Genomic DNA, 23,948 nt, shown 5'->3' with positions numbered 1-23,948 from the left:
GGGGATGGTGATGGTGATGGTAGCTAACGGTGGCTTGCCTGCTGTGTCTCTGTGTGTTGTTTTTGTTCAGGTATTGTGTGTGGATAAGACGCCGTCCTTGTCCCCAGACTCTGGGCCGTCCTCAGTTCAGGTGCGCAGGACCAGCAGCGCCAACTCCAACGCCAATACGAATCTGCGTCCTTCTGACCCTCAGCCTATGCCCCCCACCCCCGATACCCTGCATCCTGCCTCAGTGTCCGCCCAGGACCTCCTGCACAGGCACAAGGACCTGGAGGACCCATCAGGCACGGCCGGAGGAGCAGGAAGTCGGGGCTTGATGGACGCCGGGAGGAGCGCCTCCAACCTGGCCATCTCTGGCTCCCAGCAGTACCTGTCCGGGGCCGCGGGATCCAAGGAGCCCACGCCCAGCATCGCGTCTGACATCTCCAACCCCTACGCCGCTCAGGAGCTGCAGCTGAGACTCAGGCAGCTCCAAAAGTAAGAAGAGGAAGCTCTTATTCGTCGCTGTGACTGTCTGTGTATCAATATCTACTGATGAAAGGACCAGTTATTGGCTGAAGCTCAGTATGTTTAACCATTTCACGTGCCGCCTCCCTCTGCAGCGGTTCGGGTCCCAGTTACTTCCCTCTGGGTGAGATCCAGCTGACGGTCAGGCACAGCTCACAGAGGAACAAGCTCATCGTAGTCGTTCACGGCTGCAGGTAAAGTCCAGTATGGAGCAGGTTTACTCGTGAAGGGAATCCATCAACTCTATCTCTGGAAACATTGAAGAAGAACGTTTGTTTTGTTTACCTGGCCAGAAATCTGATCGCGTTCACGGAGCAGGGGTCAGATCCGTACGTCCGTCTCTATCTGCTCCCTGACAAGCGGCGGTCTGGCAGGAGGAAAACCAGCACGTACAAGAGAACCCTCAACCCTGTTTACGACCAGACGTGAGTCCCACCGGGGTTCTACTTCCTGCTTCCTGTCACAGTAGCCTGCATACTGAGCTTTTGTCTCCGTTGTGTTTTTCTATCTGCTCAGGTTTGAGTTCAACGTTTCCATCATGGAGCTCCACAGACGAACTCTGGACATCGCGGTGAAGAACGGCGGGGGTCTTCTCTCCAAACACAAAGGCCTTCTGGGAAAGGTACGGCGTTCACCCGTCCGCCTCACTGCCGCGTTTTTTTCCCGCCACATGAGAAACCGAATCGTGAAAAATCCTGTAGTTCCATGGCCGGCATGTCTTTGTGAGTGCTGAGTCATTGGGCCTTTCTCCATCAGGTGCTGGTGGACCTGACGCACGAAGAGATCGCCAAAGGCTGGACGCAGTGGTGAGTGGACCGCCTCTGATCCTGTACCTGACCCTGACCCTGACCCTGACCCTGTACCTGATCCTGTACCTGACCCTGACCCTGACCCTGTACCTGATCCTGATCCTGTACCTGACCCTGACCCTGACCCTGACCCTGACCCTGATCCTGATCCTGTACCTGACCCTGACCCTGACCCTGTACCTGATCCTGGAAACAGGAAATCCTAAAATCTTACTATCTTGATATCAAAACAGTGTATGAAGTTGACTCCTCCTCTTCCTCCCGCAGGTTCGAGCTGAGCGAAGATGGCCTGACCAAGCCTCATCAGTTTTAGCCGCCGTCCGTCATCTTCCTCCCCCTGTCGTCACGGTCACTAGCATAAATTGTAAAGCAAGTTCTATCGCTACACTTCCACGCTACATACACACCTCCACGCTATGTACACACTTCCTAGCTACATACACACTTCCTAGCTACATACACACTTCCACGCTACATACACACTTCCTAGCTACATACACACTTCCCTAGCTAGATACACTCTTCCACGCTACATACACTCTTCCACGCTACATACACACTTCCTAGCTACATACACACTTCCTAGCTACATACAAACTTCCATGCTACATACACACTTCCACGCTACGGACACACTTCCACCCTACGTACACACTTCCACGCTACATACACACTTCCACGCTATGTACACACTTCCACGCTACGTACACACTACCACCCTACACACACACTTCCACGCTGCATACACACTTCCACTTCAGTCTGCAGTAAACAAAGCTTTGACGTTGATTTAATCTCATCAGTCGCAGTCCTCCCCTTTAAGAGGTAACAGAACACGTAGAATACACAAACACACACACACACACACACACACACAGAGTATGATGTACTGCTATGGAAGTAAAGGTTTCTATTCCATATTTATAGAAGAATCTATTTGTGGCCGTAGAGGAAAACAGGATTTATTTGTTTGCTCTTCCAAACTTAACAACTTTGTAAATATGTACAATGATGCTGACAACACAGAGACGGTGTATTCTAGGAGCGAGAGCGAGTGTGTGGTCGTTGACGTGGCCAAAAATGATTGTTTGTAATTTTGTTTAGTTAAGTTTTGTTATATTTTTAAGAAATGGAACTCATGGTAAAGGTTTGGGAGGCAGAGTGGAGCTGCGGCAGAAAGACGACGAGTATTTTACATTTTCCACCCTCCTGATGTTTTGTTATGAGGCCTTGTTGCTCTGTACTATGGTGTCTATACACACACACACACACACACACACAAAACAACCCTGCGTTTGTAGGCTCTCTGTGTGTTGATGCACCTGGTATTACACAGAAATAAGGCCCTTCTGTTTTATTTGAAATGTATTTGCACATCTCTCCTCGTCGTGTTTTATAAACCTGTCTGGGCTCCTTTGTTGTCTTGGTTACAAAGACTTATCAGAAAAATATCAGTTTCAGCAAATAATATCACAAACTAACTAAGAAACGTCTATTTATAATGCTGCATACGTCAGATACACTATATTAATAATAACCCAACAGGTTTCCATCGTCTCATTTGGTTTAAAGGCGATTGCATTCATTCTTACACATCAGCTGCAGTGTGTTGGCCGTGTCCAGCAGAGGGCGCTGTGATCACAAGGGTTTACTTCCTGTTGGCGTAGAAGTTTGGTGAGTCCGGTCCAATGCAAAGGTCACAGAGGCTTTGTAGTGTTGCTGATGTGTGAGGCTGGTGGTTAACCCTTTAAGTGGCCTTCAGATTGTTTCATGTGATTACTGCCGCAATCCACACACACAAACACACACAGCTAAAGTGATCCAGCCAACGCCCCGGATGTTTCCCCGGTCAAACAAACTGCGTGCGTTCAACATAATCACTTCATATTCACTGTAAACGGTCACTTTGCAGAGACTCACAGCAGTTTTCTCTTTGTCACACAGAAGTTTAAAGTTAAAATCCACAATAATAGAGATTTTTTTCTTCAGTGTTTTTGTTTATGAATGAACAACAGTCTTAAATCACACACACACACACACACACCTGAATTCAAACTGGTTTGGATGTCGACACACACACACATGCAGACAGCAGATTTGTATTGAAAACGACACGTGTTTCTTTTGTCTGCAGTACAGACATTTTGTATACTGGGCCTCAAATTATACACAGCATGGACTAGAGGAGGGACTATTCTCTTCTGCTTGACAGAGAACACACACATACACACACACACGCACGCAAAACTCCTGCACAGACATCAGTCAGTTAGCAGCCAGAGTAGTCGTCCTCATCATAGTATTTTGTATCGTATTACACAATGTGCCAGTCTGCGTTTGATGTCTGTTTTTATTCCTGCTCTTCTGTCATGTGTTTTATTTTCTACACAAGCTTTAAAAAAAAACCCAGTGTGTATGTGAAAGCCATTGGTATAGATGCGGTGGAGTTTGTCTTCTCCGTCTTCTTCATTTATCCTGTGCCTTAAAGTTCAGACGACCCGGAGAGATTTACAGCGAGAACCAAGAAACATAAACCTGTAACACGTTTAGAACGGCTCCTTGAAATGTCTTTGAAAACGATTAAAGAGCTTTGGCTGAATGAGCACCACCAAGCTGTACAGCACTTTGCCTTCTGTTTGTTCTGTTCATGCAGGGGGGGTTGATTGAGAAGTTTTGAGCCAAGGATAAGCGAGGGCCAAGTGGGTTTTTGTGCAATTGAGCATTTTTCAACATAATTTCCTTCCAGATCTGCTCACGTCTGCGTTTCTGGAGTTTCTTTTTAATTGCACCTTCCCAATTCCCAATCCTAGTATTTCCCATTCAGCATTATTAATTCACATCCAAATAGAGTTTCTGTATTCGGTTTCATTCCAGGGTTACACAGGATGGTTTACTGTGTGTCGGTCGGATCCACTGTACATGACATCTCTTTTACTAACACAGGTTTTAGAGGTTAGAGATATTTGGTGAGCTTTACACGCTATACTACAAAAGCAGCAGTTATTCTTTGGTCAAATGTAACTGGGTTTATCTGCTTGAAACTATTTTACACTGTCAATCTTGGGACAGTGCAGATGACATGCATGATCGATCCACGTCAGCTAATCTGTACTATTTGGTTGTATTCATGTCACTCAGAAAACTCAATACTGCCACCTGCTGGTCACATTCCAAACTACCAGCAGCCCAAACTCAACCAGAAAATACACGTTAATAACATCGGGGCAGAAATCAAGCTGTAGAGGGTCATATGTGTTAAATTTCTTATAGATAGATAATGAGTGTAAATATTGGACAGGCGACTCTTTGCCCGCAGCCTGATGAGGTCACTGTGCGCTGATTGCTCCGTCCTGCGCCTGAATTGAGGATGAATCAGACTCTGACACACTATGATTGCATCTGGTTATTGGTGTCAAGAGGTAACGCGCGCATACACACACACACACACACACACACACACACACACACACACACACACACACACACACACACACACACACACACTGGTTGGGCAGAGTGCAAGCTGGCCTCTTTTAATTTGAAATAATGGAAACCACAAATTAAAGTACACAAACAAAGATCAACATGATTGTTTCCAGCTGAGGGATCTGCCAATCATCAATCTAAAATAATCTATTGTCAGGGTCAGAGGGATCTGAATCTATCCACTTGGTCGTGGTCCTTCATGTCAGAATTCTAAAGAATCCCGGCGGCACCCGAAGGCAGCGTCACTACGAATCAGTGTACCTAGCCGTGGGTTTGTCAAGTTACCGTCAGAAAACCCAAAACCGGATATTTCTCTGATTTTGTCACAAACCACAACATTTACGCAGAGAACCACACCGTTTACGCAGAGAGAAAAATACCATCAACAGTGTACAAGAGTGATGCCCAAGATACCTCGCTCAAGCTAATTAGATACGTATCCGCTTGTTACGTGATATCTCCTTACATAAAAATGGTTTAGGCGTTTCCGGAGTCTTACTTTGGAAGTGCTAAGCGGAAGTATCCCCTCGCTTTGACGCTGCCTTGAAGCCGGAGCAGAAACGCCCTGCATCCTCCCGCTCTCCTCCTCATCCATCCTCCCTCCGTCTGCCCGTGCGCGAGCGTGTGTGCCAGCGGCTCTCCTCTGCCCCTCCAGCCGCGGAGGAGCATCTTCGAACGGACGGAAGACGACGTAGGACCCGCTGGAAGAAAATGGCCGTTTAAAGGGGGGAAACAAACCCAGAAGAGACATGGAGCGTTTTGGTTTCTACCCCCGTCGCCTCCTCCTCCTGCTGCTCGCTTCCCTCTGCTGCCCCCCCGCTTCTGCCGACAGGAAATTCGGTGAGTAGCTGAATGGAGAAAATGGTATAATATTTGTTAACTGACGGGACGCTGATCCCTACTGTGAGCCATTTTACAGCCGGGACACTGAGCCTGATTCGGGTGAATGTTTTAGCACCGCAGCTTCACCTGACGGAGGGAAAACAAACACACTGATCCTGGCGTCCGTTTGCGTTCATGCTGCACACAAAACTACACGCTCTCCCCGAGAAATCACAGGAATACTCAGGAATATGTGATGGAAATGTGAGAGACACCATTGCTAACACAAAGGTGCCACAAACAGCCGGGAAATGAGTCCTCACTGCGGCTAAAAGGCCTCAAGTGTCAACTTAAATATGAGTCAAATAAGCAGAAACATATTTAAACATTAAAACAACAGGGAAGACAATAAATAGCCATTATTTTGTGTTATATTTAAGACTAACATCACAATAACATGATGGAAGAAAAAATAAATCATTCAATGACCAAATATATCAGATATTCAAATATAATCTTATAGAATCTAGAAATTACCAAGCAGTAATTGTGAACATGAAAAAAGGACAACAACGCAATCAATCGAAAAACAAATGTAAACGAGTTCAATAAGCAAAAATAGATCAAATGCTGTACAAATGAGCATTATTGTGATGATAACCTGTTGTGTATAACAACAACAACAACAACAACAACAATAGATATAAGAGCAATATCAATGTGGGATGCAAAGCAATACAAAATGAGCACATGTTTCGTCTCCGGTTTCTAACTGTGGACTTCTGACTCAAACAGCTATTGATTGGGAATATGAATGGTTGCAGGTGTGTGTGTGTATGTTTGTGTGTGTGGCGGTACAGAGAGCCTAAATGTAGCTGATATCCAATATTGCTCCACTGATTTGAGGTTGTGGAGCCTGCAGGATGAAAGATGTGATGTGTTACAGGGAGATGAGGAAAGGAAGAGGCTGGTCTGAGAGCGGAGGTGTGTGTGTGTATGTGTGTGGAGGGGGGTGTGGGGGGTATCTAGACTCTCTCCTCCTCCATCAGATTACATAATCAGCAGCATACAGGGAGTATGGCGACATGCACACTGAGTGTTTATTCTCGTTTGTCCCTCAGATGAGCCCTGCATCTGTTTGCTCATATTGACTTTATTACTCCCACAATCCTCCTACACAACCTAACACGTGGTAGGAGTGGTACAGTGGCACAGTGGTATGCTGTATGTATGTATGTTGGATTTATTTACGCTGACATCATGGTGCTGTTGTTTCTCGTGCAGTTGTGCTCAGTCAGATAATCGATTTGTGGATTGACAGAGAATTAGTAAGATGTTTGAGTGATCATTGCAGTCCTAAACCTAAACATTAAGTAAATGAAAGGCCTTAAATATACATAAATGATCTTAAATACCCTCCATGTAAGAAGAAGTAAGTGATGTTCAGTGGAGCAGCTTGTTGTTTGTCTTTACGTGACGTTTGTCTCATTTAGTCTTAAGAAGAGGCGCTCCTGCAACAAATATCCACCTTAAACATTGTGATGCGATAGAAGAAGGACGAGGTCATTTCAGTCCAGGAGGATTTGTGTGATGAGGAGCATTTGTGCGGCCTGTCGGTGGGTTTATGTGCAGAGTATTTCTCAGCATGGTTGCAGCAGTGGCGTAGAACTACTTTGTATCATCGTCCTTCACCTGTAATAGTTTCCTTTACTCACCTATAGCCTTTACTCTGGGTGATGAAATGGGAGCTGGGCGGCGTGTGGGAACGCTGCTCGGACCGAGCGGCATCACCACTCACATGGTTTTGTTGTTGTTGTTGTTGTTGTTGTTGTTGTGTTTCAGCAGCAAATCCCAGGCCGTATTTCACCTTAGATGTTTACACAGGGCAGTAAAAGTCCACCTTAAGAGGTCGTTGGCTCTGCTTATGATCTTTTAAATGTCATTGTGTATATTGTCACTGTTCTGGTGGGTTACTGTTACTACTCAGTGTGCACAGCGGTGCAAGTGGGAGCAGAATCCTTGTGATTTTGCAAATTTGAGCTTCACAAAAATGTTAAAATGCCGAAGATGTAAATATGTTAGGATGTCTGGATAAGATTTTGGAATGTTTATTATTCCAAACTACTATGTTGAAATGAAGTTAACTGGCAGCCTGATCCTATTCCAATTTGTTGTAATGATGTTTTGCTGCCAGACTTCCAATTTGCGGATGAAATGACAAGCTAAGGAAGTTACACGTGACTAAAACAGACATTTCCTAACGATAATTGATTGTAACCATGAGTGGTGAGCTACTGACGGGTGTGTTTGTCCACCCGGTCACGTGTGTATGTCCTGTTTTGTTTTCACTTCTCCCTCCTGGGACGACAAAGCTCCGAGTCGAGGGAGAAGTGAATCACAGCCGGCCTTTAGCTTTCCTAATCATTAACCTGAGCCTGGTGAAGGTCACATCAGCTCTCCTGGTGTGACCGTCGCTATGGTAGCGCTCATTAATATTTGATTTGTGCTGATTGGTTGCTTGGTCGGTTGCATGGTGGAAGTGTGTATGTGTGTGTGTGTGTGTTGGAGTTGCACCCATGCGTCTTTGAAGAAACTTTACAGAAAATACTGGAAAGCCTCGTTCTCACAGAGATTGTGGAATTCTGCCAGATAAGTTGTTAGGGCAACATTCCCAGCATCAGGAGGTTCATTCCCACAGCCAGACCGTAAAGACAAACTGTCACACAACAAGCAAAGCGACTCATTCACCAAGAAGATTCTGCTGATTTGCTGTTGTGGCCGGTTTCGCCGTTAAGACAAACATCCTCGGTTTCTCTTTCAAACATCATTTGTGTAGTACTCACACTGTGTAATGAGAAACCAGAAGCTGCCACCGCCGGCTCCCTCGACCAGATGCACGGATCAATAGCGCGACTCAGGACAATCAGGGCAGGAGGGAGGGAGGGGGTGGCAGGGTGAGAGAGAGGAGGTGGTGGTTGTTTGTTACTTGCAGAAGACAGAGGGAGTGAGGGAATCAAAGGTTTGCGGCTGTTTGCGGCGTGTCTCTAGCCCCTCGACCTGTCGTGAGCGAGAACGAGCTCGTTTCAGGTTGGGCGTAGTCAGTATGCAAATGAGCCACGCTGTGATTGGCTGTGCTGCCGGCTGAGAGACGACGGCTGTTCTCATCCCAAGCCGACTCATTGGGTCCTGCAGTGTCCACATTTCCAAGTAACACACACACACACACACACACACACACACAGAGCCAATCAATCATCAAAGCCCCTTTGATCAGTCATCGGAAAAAGCGGAAGTGAGTCAGCGTGTAGACGAACCAAATATAACCCACGGAGACGGAGGGACGTTTCAGAGTTGGTGCCTGGTTCTCCGTCTCCGGGCGGCAGCTCGTTATCAGCTGAGCGGCAACGCAGACGGACACGCCCACTGAGAGATAACATTGTGTGGCGGAAAGCAGAGAAGGTTGAAGGCAATCAGAAATGCCTGGAGTTAGATTAATGCCACAAAGACACGGAGAGAGGCAGAGGCTCCATCAGAGAGCCCATACCTCCGCCAAGGCCGAGTCCGCCTCCAAATATATGTCTCTGTCTCTCCGTGATGAAATGAAACAGTGACCATATAAACATGTAACCGTTTATATGGACCATTAAGTCTTTCAAGGTGACCACTTCCTGTTTAATCACCGTCTGGCTCCCTCAGGAAGCAGCGGGAACCTGATCCAAACAGACAGATGGCCTCATGGGAAACGTAGTGTCTTTCTGGTAACGGCCCTGTGGGGGGCATTAGCTGTGATGGCTGCTCTTTGCTCGTCGTCTGTCACCTTTTCTTTCTAACACTGCAGCCTGTTGGACTCTCTGCCGGCCTGTACGCAGCGTCTCCCTCAGCGGAAGGCAACAAACCAAACGCTGCCCAGCTCCTTTGACTCCTTCCTGCCTGACTCCTCTCCCTCACTAGTCGTCACTTTGCGCTCACTGTCACATCCCTGAACTCCTTCCATTACAAATTAAGACGGCTAAATTTCGGGACGCCCACGCTCACAAAATGATTGCAGGCATGAAATTAAAACTGGTTATGAAATCTCATTAAATGAATCTGCTGCTTAGAGAGACGAAGACGCCGACGCCGACTCATCTGCCATCAAAACAAAGTCAGAATGAAACGCACGACGTTAAGTTCTTGTCTTTGAATGACCCAACGCTGCTGAAATGTGTGTTTGTGACATAGATTTGTGCTGAAATGCCATGTGCTCGGAGTTTCACAGTAACCAGAACGTAATCCTGAGCAATGCAAAGGATCATGGGAGAACTGACAGCGTTTACAATTCAGATGTGCCTCAACATGAACACAGAGAGTGACACAGTGTAGATGTGGAGGGTGACAGCAGGGGGGGGGGGTGGAGGAGGCTAATTTACCAGCGAGTGTTGCCATGGTTACAGCATCCCACCATTCCCATTTACTGTGTCGGTGCACCCTGACTCCTGCAGTCCCTGGAGAGATGACCTAATATGGCTGTGTGTGTGTGTGTGTGTGTTTAGTGTTGTCTTATAAATCTTTGTGTGTATGTGTGTGTGTGTATGTGTGTGTGCGTGTGTGTGTGTCTGCCCTCTTTTCTATAACACGACGTTTCTCAGTAAACCAATGAGCTGCGAGTCAATGAAGTGTCACCGCGACACGTGAACGCCTCATCCCTCGCCTGTGTGTGTGTGTGTGTGTGTGTGTGTGTGTGTGTGTGTGTGTGTGTGTGTGTGTGTGTGTGTGTGTGTGTGTGTGTGTGTGTGTGTGTGTGTGTGTGTGTGTGTGTGTGTGTGTGTGTGTGTGTGTGTGTGTGTGTGTGTGTGTGTGTGTGTGTGTGTGTGTGTACAAAGTCAATCTCGCTAAATTGCCTGGATGTTTTTCTTGTGTCTCTGTTGACAGGTTGCCTGTTTGAGGGTGAATTGTGTTCATCGTACGAGATCTGCGTCAATGGTAAGATGTGAAAATTAATATGAACCATTATTTGAGTTACAATGACAACTGGGGATTCATCAAAATGAACCATCATGTACTAAAATAGGAGCAAGCTAAGTTTGGTCTGTAGGTATTTAGAGCTTTCATCCAAAGAACGTTACAATGACCTCACACTCACACTATTAGCTCACTCTATTAGCTCGGGGTCCAGTGCCTTGCTTAACAACACTTCAACACGCTCTCTAGGAGGAGCTCGCAATCCAACCAGGAACCTTGTGACCCCTAGGCGACTGCGCTACCATCCTGAACCCCCCGGCATGTAGGGGTGTCTCACTCACTCACTCACTCACTCACTCACTCACTTCCTCTCTCTCTCTCTCTCTGCGCTCTCACTCTCCCTGCCTCTCTCCCTCTCTCTCTCTCTCTCTCTCTCTCTCTGCTCTCTCACTCTCCCCCTCTCTCTCTCTCTCTCTCTCTCTCTCTCTCTCTCTCTCTCTCTCTCTCTCTCTCCCTCTCTCTCTCTTCCTCTCTCTCTGCTCTCTTCCTCTCACTCTCATGCTGCAGTGAGGCCACGCTGAGAATCAACCTAGAATCAAAATAAGATGGAAACCCGAGAGCTGCCGAAACCAAATATTTGCAGCGTCCCGCCGTCGTGGAAACGCTTTAATCTGCCGCTCTGCTGGCTCAGGTGGAATGATAACCAGGTTCCACATCATGAAGTCTAATCTGTCCTGTAATGTGTTTAAGCACGCCGATAGGAGGGGGGGGTTGTTGGTCTCAGGCCGGGTGTGTTGGCTTTAAATCCATTAGCTCGGCCGTTTCCTGTCTGCCTCCTAATTTTGATTCTGATTCTGACAGGGAAGGGGGGGGGGGGGGGCGGGAGGGGGGACAAACAAACCCTGAACATATGTTGAGCGCTGTGAGAACATCATCAAGTGAACGCTGAGGTGTATTTTTAGCCCTGTCTGTGTTGTGTCTGCCTCAGGTGACCTCATTTCACTTTGATTAACGAAGTTTCAAACTCTGTGATGAGGTCACCATGCTACACCAGCATATGTGAGGTTAGCATTTAGTGTGTGTGGGACTCTGATTGATATTGATAGATATTTCTGCACCCAGGCTGATTTGGTTGAAGGAGCGGATGGAGCTAGGTGTTAGCCGCGGCCTGCTAGCTGCCTGGAACATCTCGGTCATCAAGTCCAGCTAACTATCATTTAGTCTGTCTCTGGGAGTGGAAACGCTCCTGCGGGTGGCGTCAGGTGAGGAGAGGGCGAGCTGACATTTGGCCGCCGGGGTGGAAACGTTAGCGGCGGCTGCACCTCCAGCTCTTTGTTCTCGCCCGACCTGCTTGAATAGCTGCTGTCAAAGCTGCGGCGCACACACCGAGCCGCGCCATTGTGTGGCCGATTGGCAGCTCTGGCTCCATCGTGGACGTAACCTGGCGGCGCAGAAAGTTGAGGAAGGTTTGTTTTTGTCTAGCTCAAGGGCACTCCTCCGCGTGATACGTCGATACACGCCGAGAACTCATGAGAACGCTGACAAAACAGTTTGAAAGGTCCAAGGTCCATGCAGAGATGGAGGACACAAACCCACGGGCCCAGAACAACACCAGAGTCTCTGAAGCACAAAGCCAGTCAGGACTAAGTGTGGAGGCTGACCGGGTTCTGCTGGTGGAACGTAGAACCTCCTGCTGAGGTTTGATTCCACATGTTCATGTTCCAAAGTCATTTATAAAATCCATTATTAAGTTGATTCTTATCTCTTTACCTTTGTTGAGTGATAGCAAATAGTTTTCCCAGAAATGTTTGATGTTGTCTCAGAGATCAGACAGTACATGGAGGAGTGAGGATGTTCTGCAGGGAGGGATCGCCGCCTGTCACTCATGATCACTTAAAGGATCATTACGCTGTTTTTCCAGGTAGAAACTGTTCTGCTCTTTGGTCTTTCCTGTAATCATCCGCCGCTAACTTGGACCAAGTTGGGATCAGGTTAATGGGGGTTTGGGTCGAGACCTTCGCCATCGACTCTTTTGTTCACGAGGATTCCACTGTAAGGAACACTTAGATGGGTCAAAGGGTCAGATTTACAGTTTACATGGAGCCGGAGAAGAGTGGTTTCTTTGCTCATCTCGTCCAGACAGCATCTGGAGACCCAAATGAATAACGTCTTTGTGTTGGAGGAAGGTGAGATCAGCTGTGGAGAGAACACAAGCCGGGTTAACCCCTCAGGTGTTGATTGGCTCCCTGGGCTGGGCTCATTCAGTGGAGCCTCACTCAGCATGGAAACAGAGAACAAAGGCCCCAGATTAAGACTGAAGTGACACCAGGGAGGTCGTCTGAATGATAGAACAGAAGCAGAAACCTCATTATGAAAAGCAATCGTTGATCATTGTTGAGGTATAAACTGTGTCTGAACAAACAACACAGCCAGCCGGGGTGTGTGTGGGTGTGTTTGAACACCCTGAACACATCCCAGGTGCTCTTTACAAACCAAGATTGGGGGGGGTGCACAGGCTGAACACACACACACACACACACACACACACACACACACACACACACACACACACACACACAGGCAGCGAGACAGAGAAAGAGAGGACAGCAAAAGGCAGATGCACCCACACACACACACACACACATCGCCACCCCACTCGCCTACCCCCTGATTAGCTGCAAGGGAGGAGAAAGCATTGGATGGAATCGCCATGGCAACAGGCGGCAGAGGAGCAGGGCTAAATTGGCCCATTACCCATCTGCACCCTGTTGCTTGTCATCTCCATCAGAACACGCATTGCATAGAGGCTGACATGTGTCACGACCCCCCCCCCACACACACACACGCAGACACACACACACACCCCCATGGCAAGGACATTCTGGCCTCAACAGAAGAAGTCTAAATAAATCTGTCTGAGGCGTTTTCCTGTCGTTAGTCTGTAGCACGAAAGTTTAAAAAGTTAAAACTGGGTTGCCAGGTTGGTCTTGATTCAAGGTAAAACCTGTGAAGCTTTGGTCCTGCTCGGCCTGATAGTGGCGCTGTAACAACCACTTTTACAGTTTACACCCAAACCGTAGCTAAGTAAAGTTCCTGTTCGCATCCTTCCTGATAGGCCACAGATTTTCCGCCATTTTGATTTCTACCAAAAATGTTTGGAACTGCAGGAGGTCCACTAGTGCCCTCTAGTGCTCTCAAGTGCCTCCTACTGCTCTCTACTTCCCTTTACTGCCCTCTCGTGCCCTCTAGTGGCCTTAAATGCCCTCTACGGCTGTTAAGTGCCATCTACTGCCCTCTTCTGCCCTCTACGTTGTCACCAGGAAAGGTGGAGTGTTGGCATGACCAATATCCCCCAGGCTTTGTCTGATGAATTATACGCATCATTATGTGTTGAGAAAGTCGTGTTCATTCGCCTCATCAATCCACTTTAAAAAACGTGCCCTCTGGAGAAATCCATTCACTCAGAGGGCACGATACCTCCGCCAAGGCTGAGTTGTCCTCCAATTATTACTTACCAGGGTATTGAGTAGACCTTTGGTCAGACACTGGCCTATTGTGTTTGGTTACAGTGATGACTGATCATTCATGAGGAATCAGCCACACACACTCAAGTTTGGCAGCCAATTATAGCAATGGAGAGCTTTGGTCCAGCTTGGTCCAGACGTACTACATGTTGGGACGATTGAGACATCGTAGGAGCAGATAAGGACGCAGAAAGACCCAATAAATTCTGGGAGACGAACAAAGACGGCTCTAGTCGGACCTCTGCTGTCCACAGAAACATCTGGTCAGCACTGCTGCCGGCTCATCCCCTCCATCAGACACCCCGGGCCGCTCAGGATTGCCCCCCGTAAATCCTCATCCCGCTCCATCCCGACACATAAATCACCAGGAGCAGATCTGGCTCTGAAGCACAAACAGGGACGGATGGACGAGGCCTGGATCTGCTGCCAGTATGTAATTATGAAGGATGATTCAAGATGTTCCTTCTCTGAGGTGCAGATGTGCTGCACCAGATCCAAACTAGAGGAAGGAGAAAAGGTGGTTTGCTAATCTGGGTGTGTTTCAGTTTAAAGCCAGTATAACTTCCAACAGGCTTATTATAAACGTCTCTGTTACAACCAAGAAAACCAATATCTGCCAGTTAGCAGAGCCAGAAAATCTGAATTCATACGCTCAGTAAAGCCCGATGACAATGAGTGCTTGTCCTTCTGCCAAAACGTTACATTTCTGCATCATCTGCTCACACAGCTTGGTGCGAACACCCAGACGGGCTTTTACAAACACGAGATGTGCAGTTATATTTTTTTTATTTCTAACCTTTCTTGAGAGGAGCAGACTCAACCCAACATATTCAGTGAAGTCAAAGTCAACAAGCCTTCATTTCAGCTTCTCATCATCCAGGAAAAGCAGCGCACAGATTAACAAGCAAGTCTTTAACATGCAGTTCTTGTAGATTCATGCTCACCTCATCCCCATCATCATCATCATCATCATCATCTTTTGCAACCCATAATTTGCAACCAATCTGTCTCTATTTTCTCTGAGGCTTCGCTCTTCCTCACTCACCTTCAGTGTAAGTGGCTATTCATGTTGTGATCACAACACCTGGAGTCACCCGGAGCCGCCTGTTAAATGGAGCTTACTGTGGCAGCTATAATATAGCCCAGAGGACGTACACACACACACACACACACACACACACACACACACACACACACACACCAAAAGCAAAACTCCAAAGCAAACACCAGGAATGGAGAGTAAATGTAAACAAGCAGCTGATAGCAGAGAAAGTAAACCAGCAGAGCCGGACCTGAGCTCCCTGGGGCCCCAAGCTAAACTCTGCCTGTGTGTTCTTGAGAACTAAACTAACAGAGTCAAATATGGGTCCTTTAAATGTGTGTGTGTGTGTGTTTTATTGACAGATGGTATGTTTGGGAGGTGTCACTCTGTTCCAGTGAAGGAAGTTTACACCTACGATGTTTCCCCATCTGTGGTGCAACGCTTCAGGATGCTGCTGGAGAAACTGTCTAACAGAGGTACACACACACACACACACGCCCACACACACACACACACACACACACACACACACACACACACACACACACACACTGCTCTCATGACCCGGTTGCCTGTCAATCACTGCTTCAGCTCCACACAGAACCCACAAGTTCACAATTTCAGATCATATAGTGTGTTCAGTATAAACGACACACACACACATACTGTACATACATGTAGCTGCACACACACACACGCGGGTTCACACGCCACTCTGACTTGTTCCTCTCCCATAATGCATCACAGAGATCGTCCCTGTAGTTCACTAAACACACACAGTATCTCCACACTCCTTCTCTCCTGTGTGTGCGTGTGTGTCTGTGTGTGTGTGTCGGTTTGACGACAGCTTGACTCAAAATGTTGAATGGACTGAGATGAAGCTCTGTAGAAGGGTGGAGCACAGAAGAAGAAGCCTTTAGAGTTTGGTGCTGGTCTGGATCCAGGGGGGAAATATAAGAGTTTATTTTATTTATTTATTTTAATTTATTATCCTGTGATAGATAATAGAGAGGAGCAGTTTGCTCTGGATCCACTGGCTCCGCTCTGCTCTGCTCTGCTCTGTGTTTTGCATGTTGGTCAAACTCCTCCTCCCTGAACACAGCAGCTCCTCCCTGTGCTCTGACTTCCTTCTTCCCCTCAAAGGTTTGTCACTTTAAGAGAGGGTGGAACCAACAAGTGCTGAAGATTTCGTTTGTGCGAAAGTGAAACTCAGCTGCTCACTGAACTGAGAGGTGAAATGGCGCAGCAAGGAATTCAGATGGATCAAGAAACCTTCTGCTGTTCGATCTGTCTGGATCTGCTGAAGGAGCCGGTGACTATTCCCTGTGGACACAGCTACTGCAGGAGCTGTATTAACAACTACTGGGATGAAGAGGAGGAGGAGAAAATCCCCAGCTGCCCTCAGTGCAGACAGACCTTCACACCAAGGCCTGTCCTGGTGAAAAGCACCATGTTAGCAGATTTAGTGGAGGAGCTGAAGAAGACAGAACTCCAAGCTGCTCCTGCTGATCACTGCTATGCTGGACCTGCAGATGTTGGTTGTGATTTCTGCACTGGGAGAAAACTGAAAGCCATCAAGTCCTGTCTGCAGTGTGTGGCCTCTTACTGTGAGCAACACCTCCAGCCTCACTATGATGTAGCTCCATTCAAGAAACACAAGCTGGTGGAGCCCTCCAACAAGCTTCAGGAGAACATCTGCTCTCTTCACCATGAGGTGATGAAGATGTTCTGCCGCACTGATCAGCAGTGTATCTGTTATCTCTGCTCTGTGGATGAACATAAAGGTCACCACACAGTCTCAGCTGCAGCAGAGAGGAAGGAGAGGCAGAGAGAGCTCGGGGAGAGTCGACAACAAGTCCAGCAGAGAATCCAGGACAGACAGAAAGACGTGAAGGTGCTGCAGCAGGAGGTGAAGGACATCAATCAGTCTGCTGATAAAGCAGTGAGGGACAGTGAGGAGATCTTCAGCCAGCTGATCCGTCTCATGGAGAAAAGAAGCTCTGATGTGAAGCAGCAGATCAGATCCCAGCAGAAAACTGAAGTGAGTGGAGCTGAAGAGCTTCAGGAGAAGCTGGAGCAGGAGATCACTGAGCTGAGGAGGAAAGACGCTGAGCTGCAGCAGCTGTCACACACAGAGGATCACATCCAGTTTCTACACAATTACCCCTCACTGCCACATCTCAGTGAATCTACACACTCAGCCAGCATCAATATCCGTCCTCTGAGGCACTTTGAGGAGGTGACGGCGGCTGTGTCAAAGGTCAGAGATCAACTACAGAACATGCTGAGTGAGGGATGGACCAAGATCTCACTGACACTGACTGATCTGGATGTTTCACTGTCACCAGCAGAGCCCAAGACCAGAGCTGGATTCTTAAGATATTCACAGGAAATCACAATGGATCCAAACACAGCACACACACATCTGTTATTATCTGAGGGGAACAGAAAAGTAACATGGATGAGGAAACCTCAGTCATATTCTGCTCATCCACACAGATTCACTGACTATCCTCAGGTCCTGAGTACAGAGAGTCTGACTGGACGTTGTTACTGGGAGGTGGAGAGGAGCGGAGGTGTAGTAACAGTGACATACAAGGATATTAAGAGAGGAAGGTTTGAAAGTAGATTTGGATTCAATGAAAAGTCTTGGTCATTATGTCATTACAACAACAGGTGTTCTTTCACACATAACAGTATCATCACTCCTCTCTCAGTCTCTCCCTCCTCCAGAGTAGGAGTGTACCTGGATCAGCCTGCAGGTCTTCTGTCCTTCTACAGCGTCTCTGACACCATGACTCTCCTCCACAGAGTCCAGACCACATTCACTCAGCCGCTCTATGCTGGAATTTGGCTTTGGAATGAAGGAGACAACGCCACCTTGTGTAAACTTAAGTAGCCTAAATATGCAAAAGCACATTGGAGCAGATTTCAGTCTTAAATGCCTGATTTGTTGCCCCTTTAGTGTTTCTGAGTGTTTTGGTTTCTGTCGATGTTTTTTTCTTTGTCATTGATTTGCTACAGGAAGTGGTTGCTAGGTGATAGTAGAATATGCATTTTATAGCAATGAGAACATGACATGATGATGTATGATTATGAGTATGATGATTTGCTTTGCCAACATTAGAAAGCCTGACTTTTGATAGCTGAATGTGATTTTGCTTCCTGTGATTGATGATGTGATGGAAACACAGAACACAAGTGTGAGACACTGATATCTGGATCAATATTCCAGTAAAGAATGTAGTTTGGATTATTCAGAAGCATGGTGAGAGAACTGAACCACCGTGTGACAGTGACAGTCAATACTCTCCCTGCAGTTGTAGTGACTGAACACTTATCACAGAGGGTTTGAAAGCTCAAAGCCTCAGGTTCAGAATCATTTGTAGCTTTTGCCATCAATGAATCTCATGTTGATTGATAAACGGGCCTTCCTAAGAAAAACTTCCCAATGTGATGACTTTACCATCTTGAACTCATTGAAATGATGTGAAATAATAAAATGTGGATGTGATGCTCTGTTAAAGACAACGTGTCCTTGTGTCCTCTTCTCTTCTTGTGTAATAGCAGTGAGTGTGTGTTGGACTCTGTCAGTAGAAACACTCTTAGTTCTGAATCTGAACTAACCTGAAAGCTTTTGTTCTTGATGTGGGCCCTTAACGTCTGTAAGCTGTTGACATCAACATGCAGCACATTGGGTTGAATCACGTCAGACACACAACAGAACAATCGCGCCGTCCTGACCAATCAGAAGGGAGCAAACACCTCTCTGGTGGGGGTCTGAGAGGGAGGAAGAGGAACTGAGACGCTCATTTCTACTTTGATTTACACAACCTGCATTATTATTTTAGGATTTCGTCTATAAATGGGATTTTTTTTCGACTTAAAGCAGCAAAAGCAATGTGACTGCTCCGGAATTATGAATGATTGGTGGAAAAAAATGCTATTCATATTTGAACACTAGAGGGAGACAAATATCTGTTATAGAATTTACCAACTTTCTTCATGAACCAGAATGACCCAATAAGCAAACAGCCTGTTGCCTTCCATGACATGCTGGGAAAAACAGAGAACACCATGCTTGATGCTTGATGAAGTGTTTAGCATCTCTCTTTTATTAAGATCTGACCTTCTGTGCTTGTGTGCCTGTAGGTTTGACCTGGGAGGACGACATCACGCAGCAGGTCCTGTCCAAAGAGCTGTCCAAGCTGAGGAGGACTCCTTACAGACCGCCGCAGAGTGGACCCGCCCACAGCGCCAACGGCAGGTCAGACCAGAGACCGTGTCACGCCCGAACGTAGCGTTAATGTTACACCGACGGGACAGAATGACTGATCTGTTTTTGAGAAACGCACCTTCAGATTCTGGTGACTGTCGTTGGCTCTTCCAGGCCGGCGGCGGAGGCGATGGACCCAGAGGACCAGAGGGTGAAGCCGGTGGAGGTGGAGCTCAGCAGGAACCTCCAGGCCTACCTCCAGCGCCTTGGCCTCCTCCCCAAATCCCCCTCCAGCTCCGGCCTGAGCAGCCCCGGAAAGGTGAGGGACTCTGACCGCCTCCGTGCTTTTGGCTCTGCGTCCTGCGTGTATCTGCTGTGTTTGAGTTTAGAAATCAGTTTGTTTACACATAAATAATAATGTTCCAGAGACGGACGGACGGGCGGGCGGGAGGATTCTAAGAATAACTTAAGCCTCAGGTAGCATTCCTCTGTCACGCGGGAATGACTTGGATTCGTCATGTAGGGAGCACCGGCGACTCCACCCGAGGCCTTTTTGTCTGACAGCTGAAGTGTGAGTGTGAGGCCGTCAGAGGTCAGGTCTGCTTTGTGTCACCGTCCCTCTCTGCCCTCAATCTGCAGACTAGCGCCCCGTCTTTATATCCAGCGTCTGTGGGAGTTTCAGCGCCTCGGAGTGTCGCCTTGTTGAGTCCCATTGGTTTGGACTCGGAGCTTCAAAAGTGAAACCAGTTTGCAAGCGGCGCTGTCGTTGGGACGGAACCCAAACCAGCTGGAATAGAGCCAGAGCAAAGTCATCCTTCCTGTTTGTCCATATAATGTGACCTCAGCTTCAGCCTCAGCTTCAGCCTCAGCTTCAGCCTCAGCCTCAGCTTCAGTCGTCTTGTGGAAAGTGTTTAGAGCTTCTTATACCAAACAATCAAAGGGTTAAACGATTGATCAAACCTCATTCAGCTTTAATTTACGGCCGTTTGAAGTCAAACTGTCAGCAGCAGTGGAGCTGCAGCCATTGTTGCCTGTTTTCAGTTGTGGATGGAGGAGCAGCAGGTGCGACTCCTCCTTTCCCCCCCAGCGTTTACCACACACACACACAGAGAGACACACACACTCACTCACTCCAACACCTGCCTCCGTTAAAAAGAAGAAGACTTGTCCCGTGCACATGTAACACACACGCACACGCACGCACGCACACGCACACACACACACACACACACACACACACACACACACACACACACACACACACACACACACACACACACACCTCCACAGCAGGGAGTCCAGTGTCATCCCTGGTTGTCACTCTGCTCCGGCTCTTCCTCTGTAACTGATGTTCTCTCCCAGCACGGCGGTTAGGAGTGAAATAATACCAGCCGGGAGTTCAGGAGTTCAGCAGCCTAATTAATAACTCTGCCCGTGATTGGCTGTGTGTCACGTCCGTCTCTATGGGCAGAGGGCAGCCGAGCACAGCTGAATGGGCAAAGGCCGTCCTCCTGCTGGGGGATTGTACCAAAGACTAACGGAGCGGGACGGCCGGCGGCCCCGAGGCCCTTTTTGTTCTTCCTGTCCGGGTTTGTCTTTTATTTTTTCGAGGAAGACCGACGTGAAGTCTTCGGCGTTTACATGGCTATTGTTATGATAATGTGGCTGTATGGTCATCAATGGAGCAGGCAGTGGAGATTCACCTTTGTTGCGACGGACGGTCACGGTGATATTTATGTTAATACGGCCGCACTCGCCGCCAGAATCCTCTGTTCTACCGCTCACGTCTCCTTTGCGGCTCACGTCTCCTTTACCGCTCACGTCTCCTTTACCGCTCACGTCTCCTTTACCGCTCCGGCCTACCAGCTCAGTTGGGATTGGTCGGCTCTTTGATTTACTTCAAATTGCTTCATCCGGACACTCCGGTTGGTCGGACGGCCGCCTTGTTCCGCATCGTGAGGTGTGAGCGTTGTGGTGGCCGCCTTCTCTCTCTCTCTCTCTCTCTCCACCCTCTCTGTTTTCTCTCCGAACCATCTGTCAGCTCTCCGCCCAACTGAAAGTTAATATCCCGGTTTATAATCGTGTGGAGATTACAAAGAACACACGGCAGACCCCCGCCTGCCTGTTAACACCTCCTCCCCCTCTCCTGAGCTGGAATCTCTTTGCCGCTTCCCTCGTTTATATGATTGATAGCGTCGAAATTAACAAAACAAAGACACACACGCGCACACACACACACACCACCCTCTCCCTTTTCCCGCCTGCCTGTGAGGGCGTTTGGAACAGGTACAAACACATTTACCTATATTAGAAGCCGGTAACAGTTTGTTAACCTCCTACATCTTCTCTCCTGAAGTGAAACAAAGCTCCAGCAAAGAACAACTCAGAGGATTTACTGAAAGTCTTCAAGATCAAAAAGTGTGTGAAAAGCAAAGCCCAATTATAGATATTTGGGAGAATCATTGTTGAACTGTCTGAACCCCAGTTTAGACTCCAGGCGCCGCTAACGCCCCAAAGTACAAACCTCATGGAGTGGACTGAGGTTCCGGCTTTAGGAGGCCCGACCCGCTTCATTCTTTCCCCCGGGCTCACACTGGTGCTGACACATTCCACAGACGGCCCCGCGCTGTAGGATCCACCGTAGGGCAGCACCTCCGATTCAGATGAGCTACGACGGCAGACGCGTGCTCGTCTCCCTCGGCGGCCGCTTTGCATGTCAATGGTCGCGTCCCGCCACAGCCGCGTCGCCGCTCCTTTATGTTTTAGTCCAGGACCACGCGTCACTTCTGAATAGAGGAAGAGCAGGTGGGGTGTCTGTGTTTATGACGTCCTGCTGTGCACACACTCACACACACACACACACACAAACACCTGCCTGCAAGTAAAACACACACACACACACACACACACACAGATACATTAGACACGGAGCGTAAACTCACACGTGTACGCTGGATGCTGGTTTGGCGGAGTTTGATGGTGTTGTTGTTGTTGTTCCTCTTCTTCTTCTTGGATAAATGGACAACTGACTGTCAGTGTGTCCATTAGACGATGTCATGTGGATGAGGTTTGAAACTCGGTGTGTGTGTTCAGTGTGACAGATATTTGTTTTTGATTTGTTCCAGAGCGAGCGCTTCCAGTCGGGCATACCTGCAGACTTCTATCGCTCTAAGTCCCAGCAGGCCGGCGCTCAGAAGTCGTCTGCTCCCAGCTTCCCCTCCCTGGCCTCCCTCCAGCCTCTGCCCAAGCAGAGACCCCCGGTCGCCGAGCTCCTGGCCACGCAGGCCGAGGGTCGCCTCCTCCTGGCCGCCCTGAGGCAGTTCCTCTCCGGGCAGCTGTCCCTGCAGGGCGGGGGGGTCGGCGTCGAGGCCCCGGCGTCCCGCCTGAGGCCCTACTACAGTAACCGGGTAGAGAGTCCTGGTCTGAAGAAAGAGAGCTCCAAGTCTAGGCTCCTGAAGATGGGAGGAGGTCAGAGGGCTTCGGTCAAAGATCCTCTCTCCAGTGTGGATGGTTCGTGTTTCACAAACTCTCTCTGCCTTTTTCCATTTCTCTCACTACTTAGTGCACTTTTGTGGAGAGAGATGATATCTGATACTAATATAAGACTTATCAACATACCACTAATATATAAATACACAAGGACATTAGATCAGGATGCACTTCTCTACTATTGTTCTAAAAATGTAAACACTGACCGCTGGTGTGTGTGTGTGTGTGTGTGTGTGTGTGTGTGTATAGTGTCACAATAATAGCATCGATGCAGGAGAGTGTTCCTGAATAATCAAATCCCCGTGGTCCTCTGTCCTCCAGAGAGGTTCATCCAGAACGTTCTGAGGAACGTGGGCAGGCAGCACGTGGACATGGACCAGCTGACACCCCAGGACCTGGACCAGCTGTCCAGACTGATAGCCGACGCTCTGCAGGTGGTGGACCGGGACCAGAACGCGGGCCTGACCAGGGTCCGACCTGGACCCAGAGACCTGGGGGGAGAGGAGGAGGAGGAGGAGGGAGAAAAAGAAGAAGAAGGGAAGGAGGAGACCCTCAGAGATGAAGTAGAAGAAGAGAACGAGATGGACGACGCTCCAACAGGGAAGCCACAGGAGAACACGGCCATCATGGAGGCGGCACTTCAAGGTAGATGAACGCCTCCAGACTGTGTTTACCGCCTGATTATTGGATGTGAGGACGTCTCAGACTTCAGTAAACACTGATTAGGTTTAAGTGAAGATTACGTCACCATATAGCAGCTAAGTTCTGGGCTCCCCTCTCCTGATCCTGATGCCTAGAAGCCAACGCTTCTCCCTCCATTCAGGACAAGTGTGTGTTTCTGTCTGAACGCCTGCACCTCTCATCACTTACTATTCATTTCCTGTTTACATAATCAGCATTGAGTGTGATTGGGAAGCACATATTGTGTCGGAAAGATTAAAGAATAAAACACGTACGCTCATAAAATCCTCTCTTCTGGAACAAAGAAATCACACACACACACACACACACACACACACACCAACCCAACTACATCTGCTGAGCAACCATCTCCTCAATCTGCTTACAGAAATACAGAATAGTACAACAAATGGAGTGTGTGAACCTCTCAC

At 48.1% G+C, this 23,948-nt stretch overlaps 3 protein-coding genes across 4 annotated transcripts in view; all 3 read left to right on the top strand.

Moving 5' to 3' along the window:
• Positions 1-3,939, top strand: part of LOC142999553 (extended synaptotagmin-2-like) — a 9,673-nt gene extending 5,734 nt beyond the window's left edge. For both annotated transcript variants that reach the window (XM_076149166.1, XM_076149159.1), the window contains 6 exons: positions 71-477; positions 603-701; positions 801-932; positions 1,024-1,129; positions 1,264-1,313; positions 1,584-3,939. In XM_076149166.1, the coding sequence (XP_076005281.1) occupies positions 71-477; positions 603-701; positions 801-932; positions 1,024-1,129; positions 1,264-1,313; positions 1,584-1,629 (840 nt within the window). In that variant the 3' untranslated portion in view covers positions 1,630-3,939. The remainder of the gene's footprint in view (positions 1-70; positions 478-602; positions 702-800; positions 933-1,023; positions 1,130-1,263; positions 1,314-1,583) is intronic.
• Positions 3,940-5,358: 1,419 nt separating this feature from the next.
• The window catches only part of LOC142999454 (receptor-type tyrosine-protein phosphatase N2-like), a 110,061-nt gene continuing 91,471 nt past the window's right edge, over positions 5,359-23,948 (top strand). The window contains exons 1-7 of the mRNA XM_076149043.1: positions 5,359-5,642; positions 10,536-10,586; positions 15,494-15,607; positions 19,284-19,398; positions 19,522-19,666; positions 22,473-22,857; positions 23,158-23,481. Coding sequence (XP_076005158.1) covers positions 5,552-5,642; positions 10,536-10,586; positions 15,494-15,607; positions 19,284-19,398; positions 19,522-19,666; positions 22,473-22,857; positions 23,158-23,481 — 1,225 coding nt within the window. The 5' untranslated portion in view covers positions 5,359-5,551. The remainder of the gene's footprint in view (positions 5,643-10,535; positions 10,587-15,493; positions 15,608-19,283; positions 19,399-19,521; positions 19,667-22,472; positions 22,858-23,157; positions 23,482-23,948) is intronic.
• On the top strand, positions 15,983-18,560 carry LOC142999496 (tripartite motif-containing protein 16-like). Its single transcript, XM_076149096.1, has one exon. It carries the CDS (start codon positions 16,369-16,371, stop codon positions 18,028-18,030), a length of 1,662 nt encoding a protein of 553 aa, XP_076005211.1. The 5' UTR covers positions 15,983-16,368; the 3' UTR covers positions 18,031-18,560.

This window comes from Genypterus blacodes, unplaced genomic scaffold (genome assembly GCF_046128005.1).
Source record: "Genypterus blacodes isolate CSIRO-AG114 ecotype Tasmania unplaced genomic scaffold, CSIRO-AGI_Gbla_v1 ptg000005l_1, whole genome shotgun sequence".
NCBI classification, from domain to species: Eukaryota; Metazoa; Chordata; class Actinopteri; order Ophidiiformes; family Ophidiidae; genus Genypterus; species Genypterus blacodes.
The sequence above is the reverse complement of the archived record's forward strand: the minus strand, read 5'-3'. Positions and strand labels throughout refer to the sequence as shown.

Excerpts from the sequence above, each read along its gene's own strand:
- LOC142999496 (XM_076149096.1), top strand. The coding sequence starts at position 16,369 with ATGGCGCAGCAAGGAATTCAGATGGATCAAGAAACCTTCTGCTGTTCG.